The 13,707-nt window shown below is 39.4% G+C and overlaps 5 protein-coding genes across 7 annotated transcripts in view; 2 read left to right on the top strand and 3 right to left on the bottom strand.

Annotated features, from left to right (window-relative positions):
- LOC135942095 (atrial natriuretic peptide receptor 1) overlaps positions 1 to 5,120 on the top strand; it is a 32,446-nt gene extending 27,326 nt beyond the window's left edge. For all 3 annotated transcript variants that reach the window (XM_065488049.1, XM_065488041.1, XM_065488057.1), the window contains 13 exons: positions 136 to 244; positions 311 to 427; positions 484 to 741; positions 1,210 to 1,369; positions 1,668 to 1,826; positions 2,800 to 2,971; positions 3,138 to 3,284; positions 3,346 to 3,469; positions 3,519 to 3,587; positions 3,643 to 3,817; positions 3,873 to 3,971; positions 4,030 to 4,271; positions 4,331 to 5,120. In XM_065488049.1, the coding sequence (XP_065344121.1) occupies positions 136 to 244; positions 311 to 427; positions 484 to 741; positions 1,210 to 1,369; positions 1,668 to 1,826; positions 2,800 to 2,971; positions 3,138 to 3,284; positions 3,346 to 3,469; positions 3,519 to 3,587; positions 3,643 to 3,817; positions 3,873 to 3,971; positions 4,030 to 4,271; positions 4,331 to 4,465 (1,966 nt within the window). In that variant the 3' untranslated portion in view covers positions 4,466 to 5,120. The remainder of the gene's footprint in view (positions 1 to 135; positions 245 to 310; positions 428 to 483; positions 742 to 1,209; positions 1,370 to 1,667; positions 1,827 to 2,799; positions 2,972 to 3,137; positions 3,285 to 3,345; positions 3,470 to 3,518; positions 3,588 to 3,642; positions 3,818 to 3,872; positions 3,972 to 4,029; positions 4,272 to 4,330) is intronic.
- Positions 5,121 to 5,436: 316 nt separating this feature from the next.
- LOC135942113 (aldo-keto reductase family 1 member B1-like) lies at positions 5,437 to 6,920 on the bottom strand. Its single transcript, XM_065488067.1, has 7 exons — positions 6,782 to 6,920; positions 6,562 to 6,729; positions 6,386 to 6,502; positions 6,131 to 6,328; positions 5,854 to 6,060; positions 5,627 to 5,787; positions 5,437 to 5,572 (listed from the first exon to the last, which is right to left on the bottom strand). The coding sequence occupies exons 1-7, from the start codon at positions 6,857 to 6,859 to the stop codon at positions 5,542 to 5,544; spliced, it is 960 nt and encodes a 319-aa protein (XP_065344139.1). The 5' UTR covers positions 6,860 to 6,920; the 3' UTR covers positions 5,437 to 5,541.
- Positions 6,921 to 7,198: 278 nt separating this feature from the next.
- On the bottom strand, positions 7,199 to 8,721 carry LOC135934024 (aldo-keto reductase family 1 member B1-like). Its single transcript, XM_065475524.1, has 7 exons — positions 8,570 to 8,721; positions 8,339 to 8,506; positions 8,164 to 8,280; positions 7,908 to 8,105; positions 7,641 to 7,847; positions 7,425 to 7,576; positions 7,199 to 7,367 (listed from the first exon to the last, which is right to left on the bottom strand). The coding sequence occupies exons 1-7, from the start codon at positions 8,645 to 8,647 to the stop codon at positions 7,337 to 7,339; spliced, it is 951 nt and encodes a 316-aa protein (XP_065331596.1). The 5' UTR covers positions 8,648 to 8,721; the 3' UTR covers positions 7,199 to 7,336.
- A 1,572-nt stretch (positions 8,722 to 10,293) lies between these two features.
- On the top strand, positions 10,294 to 12,144 carry LOC135948344 (uncharacterized). The gene is made up of 3 exons (XM_065497570.1): positions 10,294 to 10,495; positions 10,558 to 10,974; positions 11,027 to 12,144. The coding sequence occupies exons 1-3, from the start codon at positions 10,378 to 10,380 to the stop codon at positions 11,695 to 11,697; spliced, it is 1,206 nt and encodes a 401-aa protein (XP_065353642.1). The 5' UTR covers positions 10,294 to 10,377; the 3' UTR covers positions 11,698 to 12,144.
- Positions 12,145 to 12,223: 79 nt separating this feature from the next.
- tex (THO complex 3 homolog tex) lies at positions 12,224 to 13,558 on the bottom strand. Its single transcript, XM_065497572.1, has 5 exons — positions 13,295 to 13,558; positions 13,068 to 13,224; positions 12,795 to 12,999; positions 12,570 to 12,731; positions 12,224 to 12,509 (listed from the first exon to the last, which is right to left on the bottom strand). Exons 1-5 carry the CDS (start codon positions 13,481 to 13,483, stop codon positions 12,242 to 12,244), a joined length of 981 nt encoding a protein of 326 aa, XP_065353644.1. The 5' UTR covers positions 13,484 to 13,558; the 3' UTR covers positions 12,224 to 12,241.
- Between the last annotated feature and the right edge of the window lie 149 nt (positions 13,559 to 13,707).

Genomic DNA, 13,707 nt, shown 5'->3' with positions numbered 1-13,707 from the left:
TGAACAGTTCATTGCTGCGTGTTGCAAATCTAACGGGAGAGTTGCAACACCGCAAGCACCGCTAAATTGCCCGGGATTTGTTTGCGGGGAAAATACCGTGCTTTGTGTGCACAATTGGCCAACTCGCAATTCCAGACACGTGCGTGCGGCGGCCGATTTGAACAACATGTCGTGGCGGGTGCGGCCGGAGGACATCAAGCCGGAGCCGTGTGCTTCGAGACAGGGATTGCAGTGGATGTCTGAGGTAAGACTCTGTGTTTTCCCTCTGCAAATCGTTGCAATTTTCTCCCTTGGTCTCGTGCCGCATTAGGGTCAAGTGGGCCTGGATTTGGTCGGATTAGGAGTGGCCGGGGCCCGCGGCTCGGTCACTTCCTCGCACTCGCTCAACATCGGCCAGCAAGCGTTCACCACGGTCGGCATCTTCAAGGTGAGTGCCCGCACCTTGTTTGATCGATTATAGAATTGCAAATTTTATACTCCAAGGGCACGCGAGTGGCCGTTAAAAAAATTGCACGGAAAAAGGTCGACGTCAACAAGAAGCTGCTGTGGGAGATCAAACAGGTGCGCGACGTGACCCATGAAAACACGGTGCGCTTCGTCGGCGCGTGCATCGAAGCCTCGCCTGGCGTGATCATCCTCACCGAATACTGTCCAAAAGGCAGTCTCAAGGACGTGCTCGAGAACGAGGCAATCACTCTCGACTGGAACTTCAGAATGTCGCTCATCCACGACATGGTTAAGGTAGGTGCAAATTTTGAATTTGTTTAACACGCGTGAAATCTTCTACAAGACAGCGTTTGGCTTGTGATTTGGCGATAGTCGGCTTTTTCACATGAAAATAGCATCTGTCTTGTTCAGAGATCGTCGCAATTACTTATGGTGCTATAAACTCGGGAGCTGACGGGAGAGATGATCAAAAAATAAAGAGCGTCGCAATATAACACGCCAGAGAGCGGCACCACTTCATGAAAAGTGCGAAAAGTCTCTTGGGGGCCTTGACTGCTGAAAATGAAAAACTCATCCTGCCTGCGTTCGCTCTTTTGCCTCCATTCTTTTCAAACTCCGCAGTTATATTTGGATGCGAACAGAGGGATCCGCTATTTTAGTATAGGAAATGTACAAAAAGGTGGCGTGGCTTTGTGAGCAGCCAAAAGTTTGACTTGTTCGCGCTTCAAAGCCTTTGCTGGAAATGTTTTTCTTTCGTTCCAGGGCATGTGCTATATTCACGGAAGCGAGCTTGGCGTTCATGGCAAACTGCGATCTGCCAATTGTCTAATCGACGGCCGGTTTGTCCTCAAAATTTCTGATTTCGGCTTGCATACGCTGACAACACCCTCGGAGGTTACAAGGGATACAACATTTTACACTAGTGAGTGACTTGTTGAAATTGCATGAGAGCACAATTACCTCGGAGACTACCTTTTTCGTTATACTTTCATTACTGCGTTTGTATTCATAAACAACAGCGGGCACGTTAAAAACTTTTCATGCTGTTTTTCAGCATGACGAGAGTGGACGGACAATTTTTAAAACATCCTGCAATAAAACACAGAAATATATACAATTTTTTGTGCAACCTTCTGTTTACACGCGTTTTTCTTTCTACTGAGAAGTAGCTCTAAAGCCTCTCGCCTCTCAATTTTTCTCTCTGCTTGCGAATTTCCCAGAACTACTGTGGGTGGCACCGGAACTGTTGCCGTTGACGATCGTCCCGGGCACACCTGCAACCCAGAAAGGCGACGTCTACAGCTTCGCCATCATCCTGGAGGAAATAATCGTGCGCGGAGGCCCCTATGAAGCAGCCTCGCAGTTTCTCGGTCCGCAAGGTAAATTAGATTATACGCCCGTCAAGTTTGTTTGCTTTGTGAACGAGAAGTCCGACTTGCTTTGTGCGCGAACGTGCGAGAGCGTCGTCCGCTCTTAATGAATTTATGTGTGTCGTGGGACATCCACCGACGGTCTGTCTACTTTATAAATCCACACACCGAGGGTCAACTTATTGCCATCGTTATTCAATATACAAACTTGGCTAAACAGGTCGGTATAGACATTAATCCGATTTTTGTCATGCCAGAATTTTCAGTAACATTTTCTGTAAAATAACAACTGTCGAGATTTGGACGATTTTTCAAAATTCTCATTTAAAAAATCGACCTTTACGTCCAAGCCTGCTAAATCATCAAAATGAATAAATAAAACATTATTTTACTGCTCATTCTTTAAATAACTTTTACTGAAAAAAAATTGTTCTAGCTCTAAATTGTAATTCTTCTCCCCCAAATTTTGTTTTGTATCGTAAACAAATAAAAAATACACCCATTTTCATTACAAGAAAAAAATATCCGACATGATTAATAAAAATTACTTTTGAACTTCTTGAAATGATTGATTTAAATATTAAAAAAATTTTAATCGTTAATTTTGAAAATTCAACCATATATTTTTAGCCTTCTGTTAAAATAATTCTTTGAACTGTACATTAAAACAACTATTTTTACCGCATAGTTAAAATCAAATGCTCTATGTTTGAGTTTGGTCCAAACATAAATTGTACATAAGACAATTTAAAATATTATCTCTCGTCCCTTGCTATCATTTGTTCAAAAATACAATTTGAATATTTTGCAAGCATAATTTTACTATATTTGAAAAATGCGACCACTCGAGGTCTTTATATTCAACATAATTTTATTATAGTTTAGATAAAACGTATATATTTATCAACATCTTTTTCAAATTCATATGGAATATGAAGGTCATGAAGTTAATAGAAGTTGTGCAATGTTTCAACCCTTGCAGATGTTGTGGCTCGAGTGGCTGCACGCGAAACACCACCTTTTCGGCCTGCGGTGGCTGCTCGAGATGGGCAAGAAGAGGAGCTCAAGGAGTTAATGGAAAAGTGCTGGGCGGATGTCCCCGACGAGAGGCCGAGTTTTGAGGCTGTGAGAACCGTCATTCGTCGTCTCATGAAGTAAGAAAGGGCAACACAACTATAGCGCACACGTACACTAAATTCGCCCACCTTGCGTAATGCGCGCTGTTAATAAGCTGCAACTTTTCCTTTCGGGGGGCGCGCGCATCATAATCCTCCCTAGCAAGTTCCGCAAACGCTAATTAATGACAATGATATATCTCAGGGGACACTGCGAAAATCTTATGGATGACTTGTTGAGACGCATGGAACAATACGCGACTAATTTGGAAGCGCTCGTCAGTGAAAAAACGGAGGCCCTCAGCCAGGAGAAAAGGAGATCGGAAGAGCTGCTGTACCAAGTCCTGCCCAGGCAAGTGCCCAATTATTTCCAGCAATTTCCTTTCCCTGTATTAAACGAGATCTTGCTGCAGACAAGTTGCAGAGCAGCTGATGTCTGGGCAAGTTGTGCAACCGGAGCAGTTTGAATGCGTGACAATTTATTTCAGCGACATTGTCGGCTTCACGTCGCTCTGCGTGCACAGCACGCCAATGCAGGTGAAATTCTATCTTAACGTCTATATTCTAAACTTAATGTTCTTGCCAGGTGGTTGGATTTTTGAACGACCTGTATAGTACCTTTGACAAAATCATCGGCTACTATGATGTTTACAAAGTATGAGTTTTAAAATTTTAATGTGGCTTGGATCTAAAAATTAATTTCACTCCAGGTGGAGACGATCGGTGACGCGTACATGGTGGTGTCAGGCTTGCCGACGCGGAACGGAGACGCACACGCAAGAGAAGTGGCCCTCTTGGCTCTGGCGGTTTTGGACGCTGTGAAAAATTTCACCATTGCGCACCGCCCAGACGCTCAGTTAGAAATTAGGATCGGGATCCATTCTGGTGAAATTTTTCCAATACCAAAAATTAACAACTAATTAATTATTGAGTAATTTAGGTCCTGTTTGTGCTGGCGTTGTTGGGCACAAAATGCCTCATTACTGCTTGTTTGGGGACACTGTAAATACTGCCTCGAGGATGGAATCCAGTGGACTTGGTAAGATTTTCCACGCGTGAAATCACAAGACAGTCTTTGAAATATGACAATGTTGTAGCGCTTAAAATTCACGTCAGCGATGCGACGAAACAGATTTTGAGCCGATTTGGCACGTTTCAACTGGAACTGCGGGGTGAAGTTGAGCTGAAGGGCAAAGGCCGAGTCACGACGTACTGGTTGCTGGGATGCTCGGAGCCGGACCTTCGTCGCCCTCCTGCCACAGACGAGTCTGTCGGCCACGGATCGACATCGGTCGCTCCCGCTGACTGCGGCGTCAACGCTTATCCCCTTGTGTTTATGGTAAATTCTAGCCATCCGTTTTGATTTAACAAAAAAAAAAAAAAAATATTCAATTGCAGCGCCCTTCTGGAGAGGTTCCAGAAGTGAGGGTAACAGGATGCGACACTTCCCTCAACATGGAGCCGTGCTGGCCGTCTTCGCCCAGGATGCCCTCCTTGCAACCATCAAATTCCGAAATGGAAAATCTCACTTGATCCCTCTCATCGGTGGAATCAAACTAGCTTTCTTGTCAATTACAAGTAATGATATACGCGGCTATTTTTCTTTTTCTGATGCAATTTTCTATCAATGCACACTCTCAACAGACGCTATTTTCTCTGCGATCTGAAATTTTAAGTTGATCTCGATTTCGACTGATGTTTTCTATCTTTATGTTTTTTGTGTCAATATATGGACGCGATATATCCCGTCTGTGTGGTGAAAATGTGTACCTGTCTGTTGGAAAGCCTAGTCTAAGCAAACATGACTGCTATGTTGATGATACTTAAAATCATTCTATTCTATTTGCATTCCTGCATTTTTATCATAGAAGCACAGGCGTGCTAACTGCGTTTTAATACTATTTTTACTTGAGAGTGGATACGACGAGCAGCTTGAAAAATTGTTTGTGATAAAAAAATCGGTACAGGGATCAAAGAAAAGTTAAGCCAGCAGAGATAGCTAATCTGATTAAAAAGCCTAACCAAAATTTTACCGTGGCTGCTTGGACACTTAATTTTTCTCTGAGGATTTCAATGTGATATAATGGAGGAGATGTATTTTTAAATGTTAATATGTAATGAAAAACATGAAAGGAATATTTGTTTCGTATCAGAGCCGATAAATAAAAAACCTGTACTATTGATGTGTCAAAAATTCGATTTTTTTTATTTACTTCCAATATTAACATTTTTAGTATTTTCCTAACAAATATGACTAACAAAGAATGAAAAACTACCAAAATCTTAATTGAAGAAATATTAACAATTTTCATTTGGATTGTATAACAAGTTTAAGCCATATATTATTCAAAATATATAAGATGTCAAAATATATAAATTGGTAGAAAAGGTTAAATGAGAATAATTCCCTATTTTTATCAAATTTACTCCTTTTACCCATTAACTGTAATAAATTTAATAACTCCTCAAAAAATTTGAAATTGAGGTAAATTAGACATTCACGATTTTCGCACACCTCACATTTAATATTAAGGATGCAACTACTGGCCACAAATTTTCGTCAACTTATTGTCACTTCTATTCCGGTGATTGCCCTCACCACAGAAGCTCTAAAAAGGATAGTATTTATGGTTTTTGCAGCTGCAAAAAAGAGAGAATGTTAAGAAAAAATATTTTTGCTTTTGTTGCACTTACAAAGACAGCAGGGCTAGTCGATATATGCGACCATCAGGTCTGTTCAACTTCTCAATTTCTGAAATGTCACTTGGGTCCAATTTGAAGTCGAAAATTTGTTTGTTCTGTTTCATCCTCTCTGGCGAAACCGTCTTTGGAATGGTTATGTGACCGCAATCGATCTTAAAGTAATAAAAGTAGAATTTAATATTGTTTGAATACATATCAATATAAAAATAAAATTTTACTTGATAGCGGAGCAAGATGTTGGCCACTGTTTTGTTGTATTTTTTGGCAATAGCCACCAGTGCAGGATCTTCAAGCAGAATTGGCTCGTCAGGACCTACCCACGACCTGCTTGGTCTCGCGAATGGACTGTAGCCTGTCACAATTACACCCCGCTTTGCGCAGTGCTCCGAAAGAGACTTTTGATTAAAATACGGGTGACACTCGACCTGTAAAATAAATAAAATTTCAAACAAATTGAAATTTGGAAAAAAATATTATGTTAAAATAATATATTACTTGATTTGTGACCGGTTTGATGGTGCAGTTCGCCAAGATGCGATCTACCTGCTCTTCGTTAAAATTAGATACTCCAATTGAGCGAACTAATTTCTTTTCCACCAACTTTTCCATCGCTTTCCAGGTATCAAGGTAATCCCTGTCAGTTGTGATAATCTGGTTGTTTGCATCATGAGCAGGTACAAGTCCAGATTGTTGCTTCAAAGAATTAAAAATAGAAATGAATAAATCAATCCAACGTATTGATATTGTTACTTTGAATCCAATTGGAAAGTGCATCAAATACAAGTCTAAGTATTCCACCTGAAGGTTCTTGAGGGTGGCTCTCAGCCCTTCCTCGACATCGTCTGGCTCGTGATAAGTTTGCCACAACTTTTAAAATAATTTAAAGTTATTCTCGAAAGTAAAATGGAAATCACCGAATCACTCACCTTACTGACGATATACATCTGGTCTCTGGTGACAGAGCCGTCTTTAATTTTGGCCGCAATCGCATCACCCACCTCTGCTTCATTTCCATACGTCGGGGAGCAGTCAATGTGCCGGTAACCAGCAGAAATCGCAGCATCAACAGCAGTTTTCACTTCACCGGGCTTCGACTGAAATATTATGGGTTAAAATCTCATATTCGGTAATTAAAAGAAAATCAACCTCCCAGGTTCCCAAGCCAAGAACAGGAATTGAAGTGCCATCCAATAGCTTCACGCTGGGGATTTCAGCTGCAGCCATTTCTTCTATTCAGTTTAGGTGTGTGTGAGCAATGCGAAGCTTTTTCACATCTGACGACTGCTAGTAACAAGGTGTTTTTTTTGCTTTTATCGCTGAGATGATTAGATTTTTGTATTTGCGATGTCGCTTGATAAGCGCGGTTTGTCCCATTATATATAATAGTATGACAGAGAAGAGAGGATAGTATTAAAAATTCTAATCGATCTTCTGTACACATTTCTTTTGTTTTGATTTAGCGTTTTTTAACATAATAATATAATTTTCTCTGTGTTTCGGCTAAATATTATAACAGCTTAGTATGATGATTATTTATAAGGTTTTTTAAAGAAAATTATGAGCTTATTTTCAATCTTTTATTTTCATAAGCAAATAGCATCCATTTCTGTTGGGGTTCCAAATTGATAAAGTAAATTTAAAACAGCAGGTTGTTCATTTTTGGTTTTCAAGTCAGCAGTTTTTCTTGCCAAGAAATGAACTCTAGAAAGGGTAGTATTTGTGGTCCTTGCAGCTGAAATATGATGAAAATGCATAATTTTTCCTGGAATGTAAAATGGGCGAAACTCACAAAGACATCAGGATTACGCGGCCATCAGGTCTATTCAACTTTTCAATTTGCGAAATGTCACTTGGCTCCAATTTGAAGTCGAAAATTTGTTTGTTCTGCGTGATTCTATCTGGCGAGACCGACTTAGGAATGGTTATGTGACCCCGCTCAATCTATTAAATAATGCAGGTCAAATTTCAAACATTATTGCTAATCATAACATTACAAATTACTTACTTGATAACGGAGCAAAATATTTGCCACCGTTTTGTTGTATTTCTTGGCGACAGCCACTAGTGCAGGATCTTCAAGCAGTTTTGGCTCATCTGGACTCGCCCACGATCTGTCTGGACTCGCGAATGGACTGTAGGCCGTTAAAATTATACCCTTGTTCGCACAGTGATCTGAGAGAGGCTTTTGATTGAAGTACGGGTGACACTCGACCTGTAAAATAAATTTCAAATCACGTAAATAAATTACGTGTTTTACACCATAGAGTATTACTTGATTTGTGACGGGTTTGATGGTGCAGTTTTCCAGGATGCGATCAATTTGCTTCTCATTGAAATTGGAAACTCCGATCGAGCGAACTAATTTCTTCTCCACCAACTTTTCCATCGCTTTCCAGGTGTCAACGTAATCCCTGTCGGTAGTGATAATCTGGTTGTTTGCATCACGAGCAGACGTATGTCCAGATTGTTGCTTTTAAATAAATAAAACCGTGAGGAAAAGGCAATTTCTTTCAAAAAATATTTCCTACTTTAAACCCAATAGGGAAGTGCATCAGATATAAGTCCAGATATTCCACCTGAAGGTCTTTCAGGGTGACTTTTAGTCCTGCCTCGACATCATCTGGCTCGTGATAAGTTTGCCACAACTTAAAATAATTTGAAAGTTATTCTCGAAGATAAAATTGAAATTCCCAAATCGCTCACCTTACTGACGATGTAAAGCTTTTCCCTGGTGACAGTGCCGTCTTTAATTTTGGCCGCGATCGCGTCACCCACCTCTACTTCATTTTCATACACCGGGGAGCAGTCGATGTGCCGGTAACCAGCAGAAATCGCAGCTTCAACTGCAGCTTTCACCTCACCAGGCTTAGACTGAATATTTCGAACATTTTAATTTTATAAAAACTTATAATGAAAAATTGAAAGAGAAATAACCTTCCAGGTTCCCAAGCCAAGAACGGGAATTGAAGTGCCGTCCAACAGTTTTACACTGGGAATTTCAGCTGCAGCCATTTCTTCTATTCAGTTTTGTCTGTGTGTAAGCAACGCGAAGCTTTTCACTTCTGACTGTCAAGCATGAGGTGCTGTTTGCTTTTATATAGACGAGATGACGTGATGCTTTTTCAGGTGCGGCGCTTGGTGATAAAGCTGATGAACCATTATGTAATAAAAAATAAGCAAAGTCATCCTTTTTTGAACGAAGTGCATGCCTAAAAGTGGTGTGTTTTAACAGGCGCCTGTCAAGTATCAAAATCTAGACGGTTCTGAAGAGCATATTTTCATAATTTGGTGCAACCCGCGGTTGGTTGAAATTTGATTGCACGGAAATACACATTTTGAAATTAAAAAATAACAAAATTCTCTATATTACTCCTTACTCCGTCGATATTCTGTTACCTTATTAATGAGTTAAATATTAATCCAACTATGGGTTATTAGGTTGAAATATTTATTTACTTTATAGCAAAGAAACATTTTTTAAATGTGGTTAGCTTGTATTATAATATTCTGAATTTTGGCCATTTTTAAAACAAATTTTAGTTGTAGATATCAATTAGGTTTGTGTGTGTAATGTGGGTAATACGCGTTGCAGAAATTATAAAAAAAATTATATTTGATTTTAGCTTATTTTTGTAATTTTTGCAGCCTTTTTCTCCATAATGAAAATTAAGAAATTAACTGTAGAAAATGAAATGTTATTTAACTCTCTGGGCGTACAAAACACAAAAACTGTTGAATTCAACGATTCTTTTAAACTCATATCTGACACACTCTATTTTCTCTATTTTAATAACAGAACGACTTTAACATCACAACTCGCTAATATAGACGTTTTTAACCAATTGTAAACAGAAAATTTTGAAATTATATAAGTAAATAAATGAATGGCTGCATAGCTGGACTTCTTTTCGTGCATAATGTTATGTTTCTCAATTGTTTGCTTTTTTGTGATAGCGTTTGTTCGTTTGTTGATAACGCGTTTCATGCGTTTGATGATTCGGCTCAGTCTTCTTCAATTAACGATCACTGTCATTTTTATCACGCGTTTTCTAGCATGTTTAGCCCTTAATTGTTATCTCCTATACCTGCGTTTATCATTAGGGCCAGCAAAAACTTTCTCGCATCAAACGAACCAAAGGAACATTATATACATAATATGACATAATTTTGTTTGCCACAAGTGTAATCAAAATTCACAAAGTTGACTAAATTTAAAAATAAATGTTTAAATTATAATTTTAGAGGTGTTAGAGGGACCGTGTTATTCATCGTTTCAATAAAATTTGATTTATAAATGAATTTTATAATAATTGAGCCATATTTAATTATAAAATAATGATTCCTAATACTTTTATGTATTAAATTGCTTTAGACTTTAGATGCCTTAAATTAAATATTGGTCTGGAAATTTTCTTGGAGATCAAATATTCAATTTGACTTGAACAAACAATTTATTTTCTGTAGTTTCATTTCATAATTTCGTCTATTTATGGGGATATTGGGGATAAGCAATTATTTGGGTAATATGAATAGAGAAATGAAGCAAAAAACAAAACACAGTCATCGCTGAGTTACCGCCAGCAGATTGGCCGCCAAATTCATAGCAGACGCCGCCCACCAGCGTGACCAGGTGTTTGTTTCCTTTGTTTTTAAACACGATTCTACAAGAACTAGATGGTTTAGGAGGAAAGGAATTTCGGGAATTTCCCTAGCTAGCTTGAGGCTGCAGCCCAAAGAGCATTATGAGGCAGACACGTCGTTCCACAGTCACAGTCTTGCAAGCAGCAGAAGCCGAAGGGGCCGCAAAACAGACAAGATCGACTGCTAAATCGAGGCAGTCGTTGGCAACCGCCCCAACAGGTTAGCACGCGACCGTGTTCACTATGCACTTTTATTTAAATGTTACTCTCTTGGATGTTTAGAAAGTGATGAGGCCTCTCCAAAGAAAAGGAATTTGGCCGCTTGTAAGCCACTAAGCAACAAAATGAGCGGAGACGAGGATGTGAGATCTGTCCATTCTGAAGAATCTGAGGAAGATGAAGATGTGCATTTCTCCATCAAGTGCCTGAAATGTGACGCGGAATTCTCCCGAAAATCGTACCTCTTCTCGCATTTCAAACTAGCTCACAACATAGACTTGAGCACGCTCACCCCAGAAAAGAAGGGCAAACACTCTAGCAATATAGAATTGAACTTCGGAAAGGAAAAATTGAGCTACCCTAAAAATGGGAACAAAAAAATTGAGGATGAAGACTACTTTAGCTGCTCGTCCTCATTTTCCAGTGAAATATGTTTTGTGGAGAAGAATGACGAAGTCAGCAGTGACCTTGATGTAGAAAGTGAGTTTGTTAATTTCTGATTTGCCAGTTCATTAACGAATATTTTTTCCAGACAACTTAGATGACACTACTGTGTGCCCCGACTGTAATACAAGGATTGTTACACATTTGGATGCTGACGCGCATGCTAATAAAAAGTGCCTATTGAGAAAACTGAGTGTCGAGCACCAAGACATCATCCTGAACCAACCTTTTGTGAACCTGCAAAGACTGTCCAAAGTAGCAACTCGCAAGAGACGCCACAACGTAATAAACTTTCCACATGTATGCCCGCTCTGCAGTGTAAGGTTCGCGTCTAACATAGACATGAAGATCCACGCTCAAATGGAGCACCGAGTGGACCCAAACCTGATGAATTTTGTGAAAGGAAACGGAGAAGATAACCACAAGTTCCTTATAGCCTCCAGGAAAAAGAAGGGAGACTGTGTCAAGGACCCCAACCCCAAAAAGAGTGATCTCGCCCAGAACGGTTCTGGAAAGGTTGCGTGTCAATCCTGCTCAAAATCGTTTGGGTCAAAAGTCAAGCTTGAAAAGCATATTGAGAAGAGTCATCCAAATGTGGCAATTGTGCTAAAGCAAAAGTATGATCACAATGCAGACCCTCTTGCCAAAGCTCTGGCAAAGAGAATGCAGCTAACCAAGCAGGATCCGAGAGCCCGAGTGAAATCTCTCTTCAATTTTATGGGACTTCGGATGCAACATGATCAATCAAAATGGATTTAACGCCGACGCTGCTCTTAAGATATTTCCAGACCAAAAAGTTCTAGATGTTGGAAATTCCAGCTCAGTTTATTTTTTCCTACATATATTTTGTGCTAGATAGCACTGTTTTCATTCTGGTCTGTGCTGTTGTTCAATTTTTTGCTGCTTTAAGTCACTTCCTCTTTTGTTTTGTTATTTAGCACTTGTAAAAAGCGTGTCTCGTACTAGCTGCTAAATAAACTATTTTTATTAAATGTAATCAATTAGAATTTAGCTTAAAAATTTGTGGTCCAAAATACAATTATGATGAATTACAGTGATTGGCATTGGTGAATTAAGTTTTGAAATCCACTCCATCTCAAAATTAAATTAGAATTAATCAGTATTAATGATTTCAGCGTGGAATGACTCGGAGGTAATAACTGTATGAAATGATTTGATGAAAATAAATGAAATATTTGTATAAAATTAGACATTCTTTTTCCACCTAACATGATCAAAGTGTCTACCAAACTGCACAATTTGATGGTAAATTGAAACAAGCAGGTTGATGTAAATTTCAAAATTATTCATTACTACCAAAGCAGCCGAACAATCTGACAGTGCCTGCTCCTCCTTTCCTCTCATATCTTTCCTGTTTGTCATCACAAGCGAAGGCCAGCAAGTACTGCTTTGGGTGCCATGCAACTGTGAACGTGGCTGCTTCCACAGCTATCTCTGTAACTTTTTCTCCTGACTCAACATCACCTATATCGATGATCAAATCTTCAGACGCAGAGGCCAAAAGTTTTCCATCGTGACTGAAGCTCAGAGTTCGTACTGGCCAGTCTAACCTGTTTTACAGACATGTTTTTTTTTAATTTGTAAGATGAATAAACTTAGATGAAATTCACCTCTGAAATGTCCTCATGCAAACCAGATCGCTGACATCCCATAGGGACACCAAAGCATCTGCTGAGCCAGTGGCGAAATATTTACCAGTGGGATCAAATTCGATGCAAATACAAGTTCCTGGGTGGCATTGAAGTACATGACGAAGTTCCAGGCTTGGATAGCTGGATTAAGTTAGATATATCAAAGAAAAATATATTATATATTTTTGGGCACTGTATATCAACCTCAAGATATTAATGCAGCCTTGGCCGTTTGTCAGGAAAAATAAGTCGCCTTGCTTGTTCCATGATATCTCGTTGACCTCGAACCGGAACTGCTTCTCTTCTTTAATTTTGTCTGTTCGAGTGTCAATGAAAGTGACAAGATCTTCCTTGTTGCCAACAGCGATTGTACTGCCATCAGGAGACCAGGTGATGTTTATGTTTTCACCTGCAGAGACAGTGAAAAGTTTACTACATATTTATATAATCCAAATTAATTAAATATGAAGTAAATACCTTTTGTATTGATCTTAGTCACACACTTCTTTGATCTTGAGTCCCATATACGGACAGTTTTGTCCCCACTGGCGGTACTTAGCAGGTTTGAATTGCTGGAGTGCCAGCAGATCTGGTCTACACTTCCATCGTGCCCTGTGAAGTTGTGCTCCTTGCTCTAAAAATTTTTTTTATTTTATTTCAAAACTAAAATTTGTTAACTATGTATGTATTAATATTTGGCATACCAATCTGTCTCTGTCCAGTGTAAAAACAGTGACACTTTTGTCAAAGGAACCGGAGGCTAGTCTTCTCCCGTCACAACTCCAGCCCACCGAATGAACTTTGGAGGTGTGCGCCTGGTAATCCCGGATTTTCTTGTTTTTCTTAAAATGATTCCTCAGCTCTGCTAACTCTGCTCGTACAGGCGAGATCATTTTTTCGTGGAAAAATTTCCTTCAACGAGATTTTGGAAACTTTGGGTCCTTGTATCAAATCTTTTCTGAGCAGGCAGGGGCCAAACAACAACACAAGATCCAGCAAAACAACATTAAAACCGGTGCCGGCAAATAATTGATAACCGGTGTTTTGAACTCCACAAACTGCTTACAGAACGATGTAATTTAAAAGAATAATATAAAAAACTTAAAAAAATCTTCTT

Source organism: Cloeon dipterum, chromosome 1 (genome assembly GCF_949628265.1).
Source record: "Cloeon dipterum chromosome 1, ieCloDipt1.1, whole genome shotgun sequence".
Taxonomy (NCBI): Eukaryota; Metazoa; Arthropoda; class Insecta; order Ephemeroptera; family Baetidae; genus Cloeon; species Cloeon dipterum.
Note: the sequence above shows the minus strand (reverse complement) of the source record. Positions and strands in the feature narration are given on the sequence as shown.

What these genes read in the sequence shown, in the direction of transcription:
- LOC135948344 (XM_065497570.1), top strand. Translation starts at nt 10,378, where the DNA reads ATGAGGCAGACACGTCGTTCCACAGTCACAGTCTTGCAAGCAGCAGAA. An exon ending in GTTGGCAACCGCCCCAACAG is followed by an intron (nt 10,496 to 10,557) that starts GTTAGCACGCGA and finishes TTGGATGTTTAG; the next exon opens with AAAGTGATGAGGCCTCTCCA. An exon ending in CAGTGACCTTGATGTAGAAA is followed by an intron (nt 10,975 to 11,026) that starts GTGAGTTTGTTA and finishes TATTTTTTCCAG; the next exon opens with ACAACTTAGATGACACTACT.
- LOC135942113 (XM_065488067.1), bottom strand. Translation starts at nt 6,859, where the DNA reads ATGGCTGCAGCTGAAATCCCCAGCGTGAAGCTATTGGATGGCACTTCA. An exon ending in TTGGCTTGGGAACCTGGGAG is followed by an intron (nt 6,730 to 6,781) that starts GTTGATTTTCTT and finishes ATAATATTTCAG; the next exon opens with TCGAAGCCCGGTGAAGTGAA. An exon ending in ACATCTTGCTCCGCTATCAA is followed by an intron (nt 5,788 to 5,853) that starts GTAAAATTTTAT and finishes TATTACTTTAAG; the next exon opens with ATCGATTGCGGTCACATAAC.
- LOC135934024 (XM_065475524.1), bottom strand. Translation starts at nt 8,647, where the DNA reads ATGGCTGCAGCTGAAATTCCCAGTGTAAAACTGTTGGACGGCACTTCA. An exon ending in AGCTTTACATCGTCAGTAAG is followed by an intron (nt 8,281 to 8,338) that starts GTGAGCGATTTG and finishes AATTATTTTAAG; the next exon opens with TTGTGGCAAACTTATCACGA. An exon ending in ACTTCCCTATTGGGTTTAAA is followed by an intron (nt 8,106 to 8,163) that starts GTAGGAAATATT and finishes TTTATTTAAAAG; the next exon opens with CAACAATCTGGACATACGTC.
- tex (XM_065497572.1), bottom strand. Translation starts at nt 13,483, where the DNA reads ATGATCTCGCCTGTACGAGCAGAGTTAGCAGAGCTGAGGAATCATTTT. An exon ending in GACTAAGATCAATACAAAAG is followed by an intron (nt 13,000 to 13,067) that starts GTATTTACTTCA and finishes CTGTCTCTGCAG; the next exon opens with GTGAAAACATAAACATCACC. An exon ending in TGCATGAGGACATTTCAGAG is followed by an intron (nt 12,510 to 12,569) that starts GTGAATTTCATC and finishes TCTGTAAAACAG; the next exon opens with GTTAGACTGGCCAGTACGAA.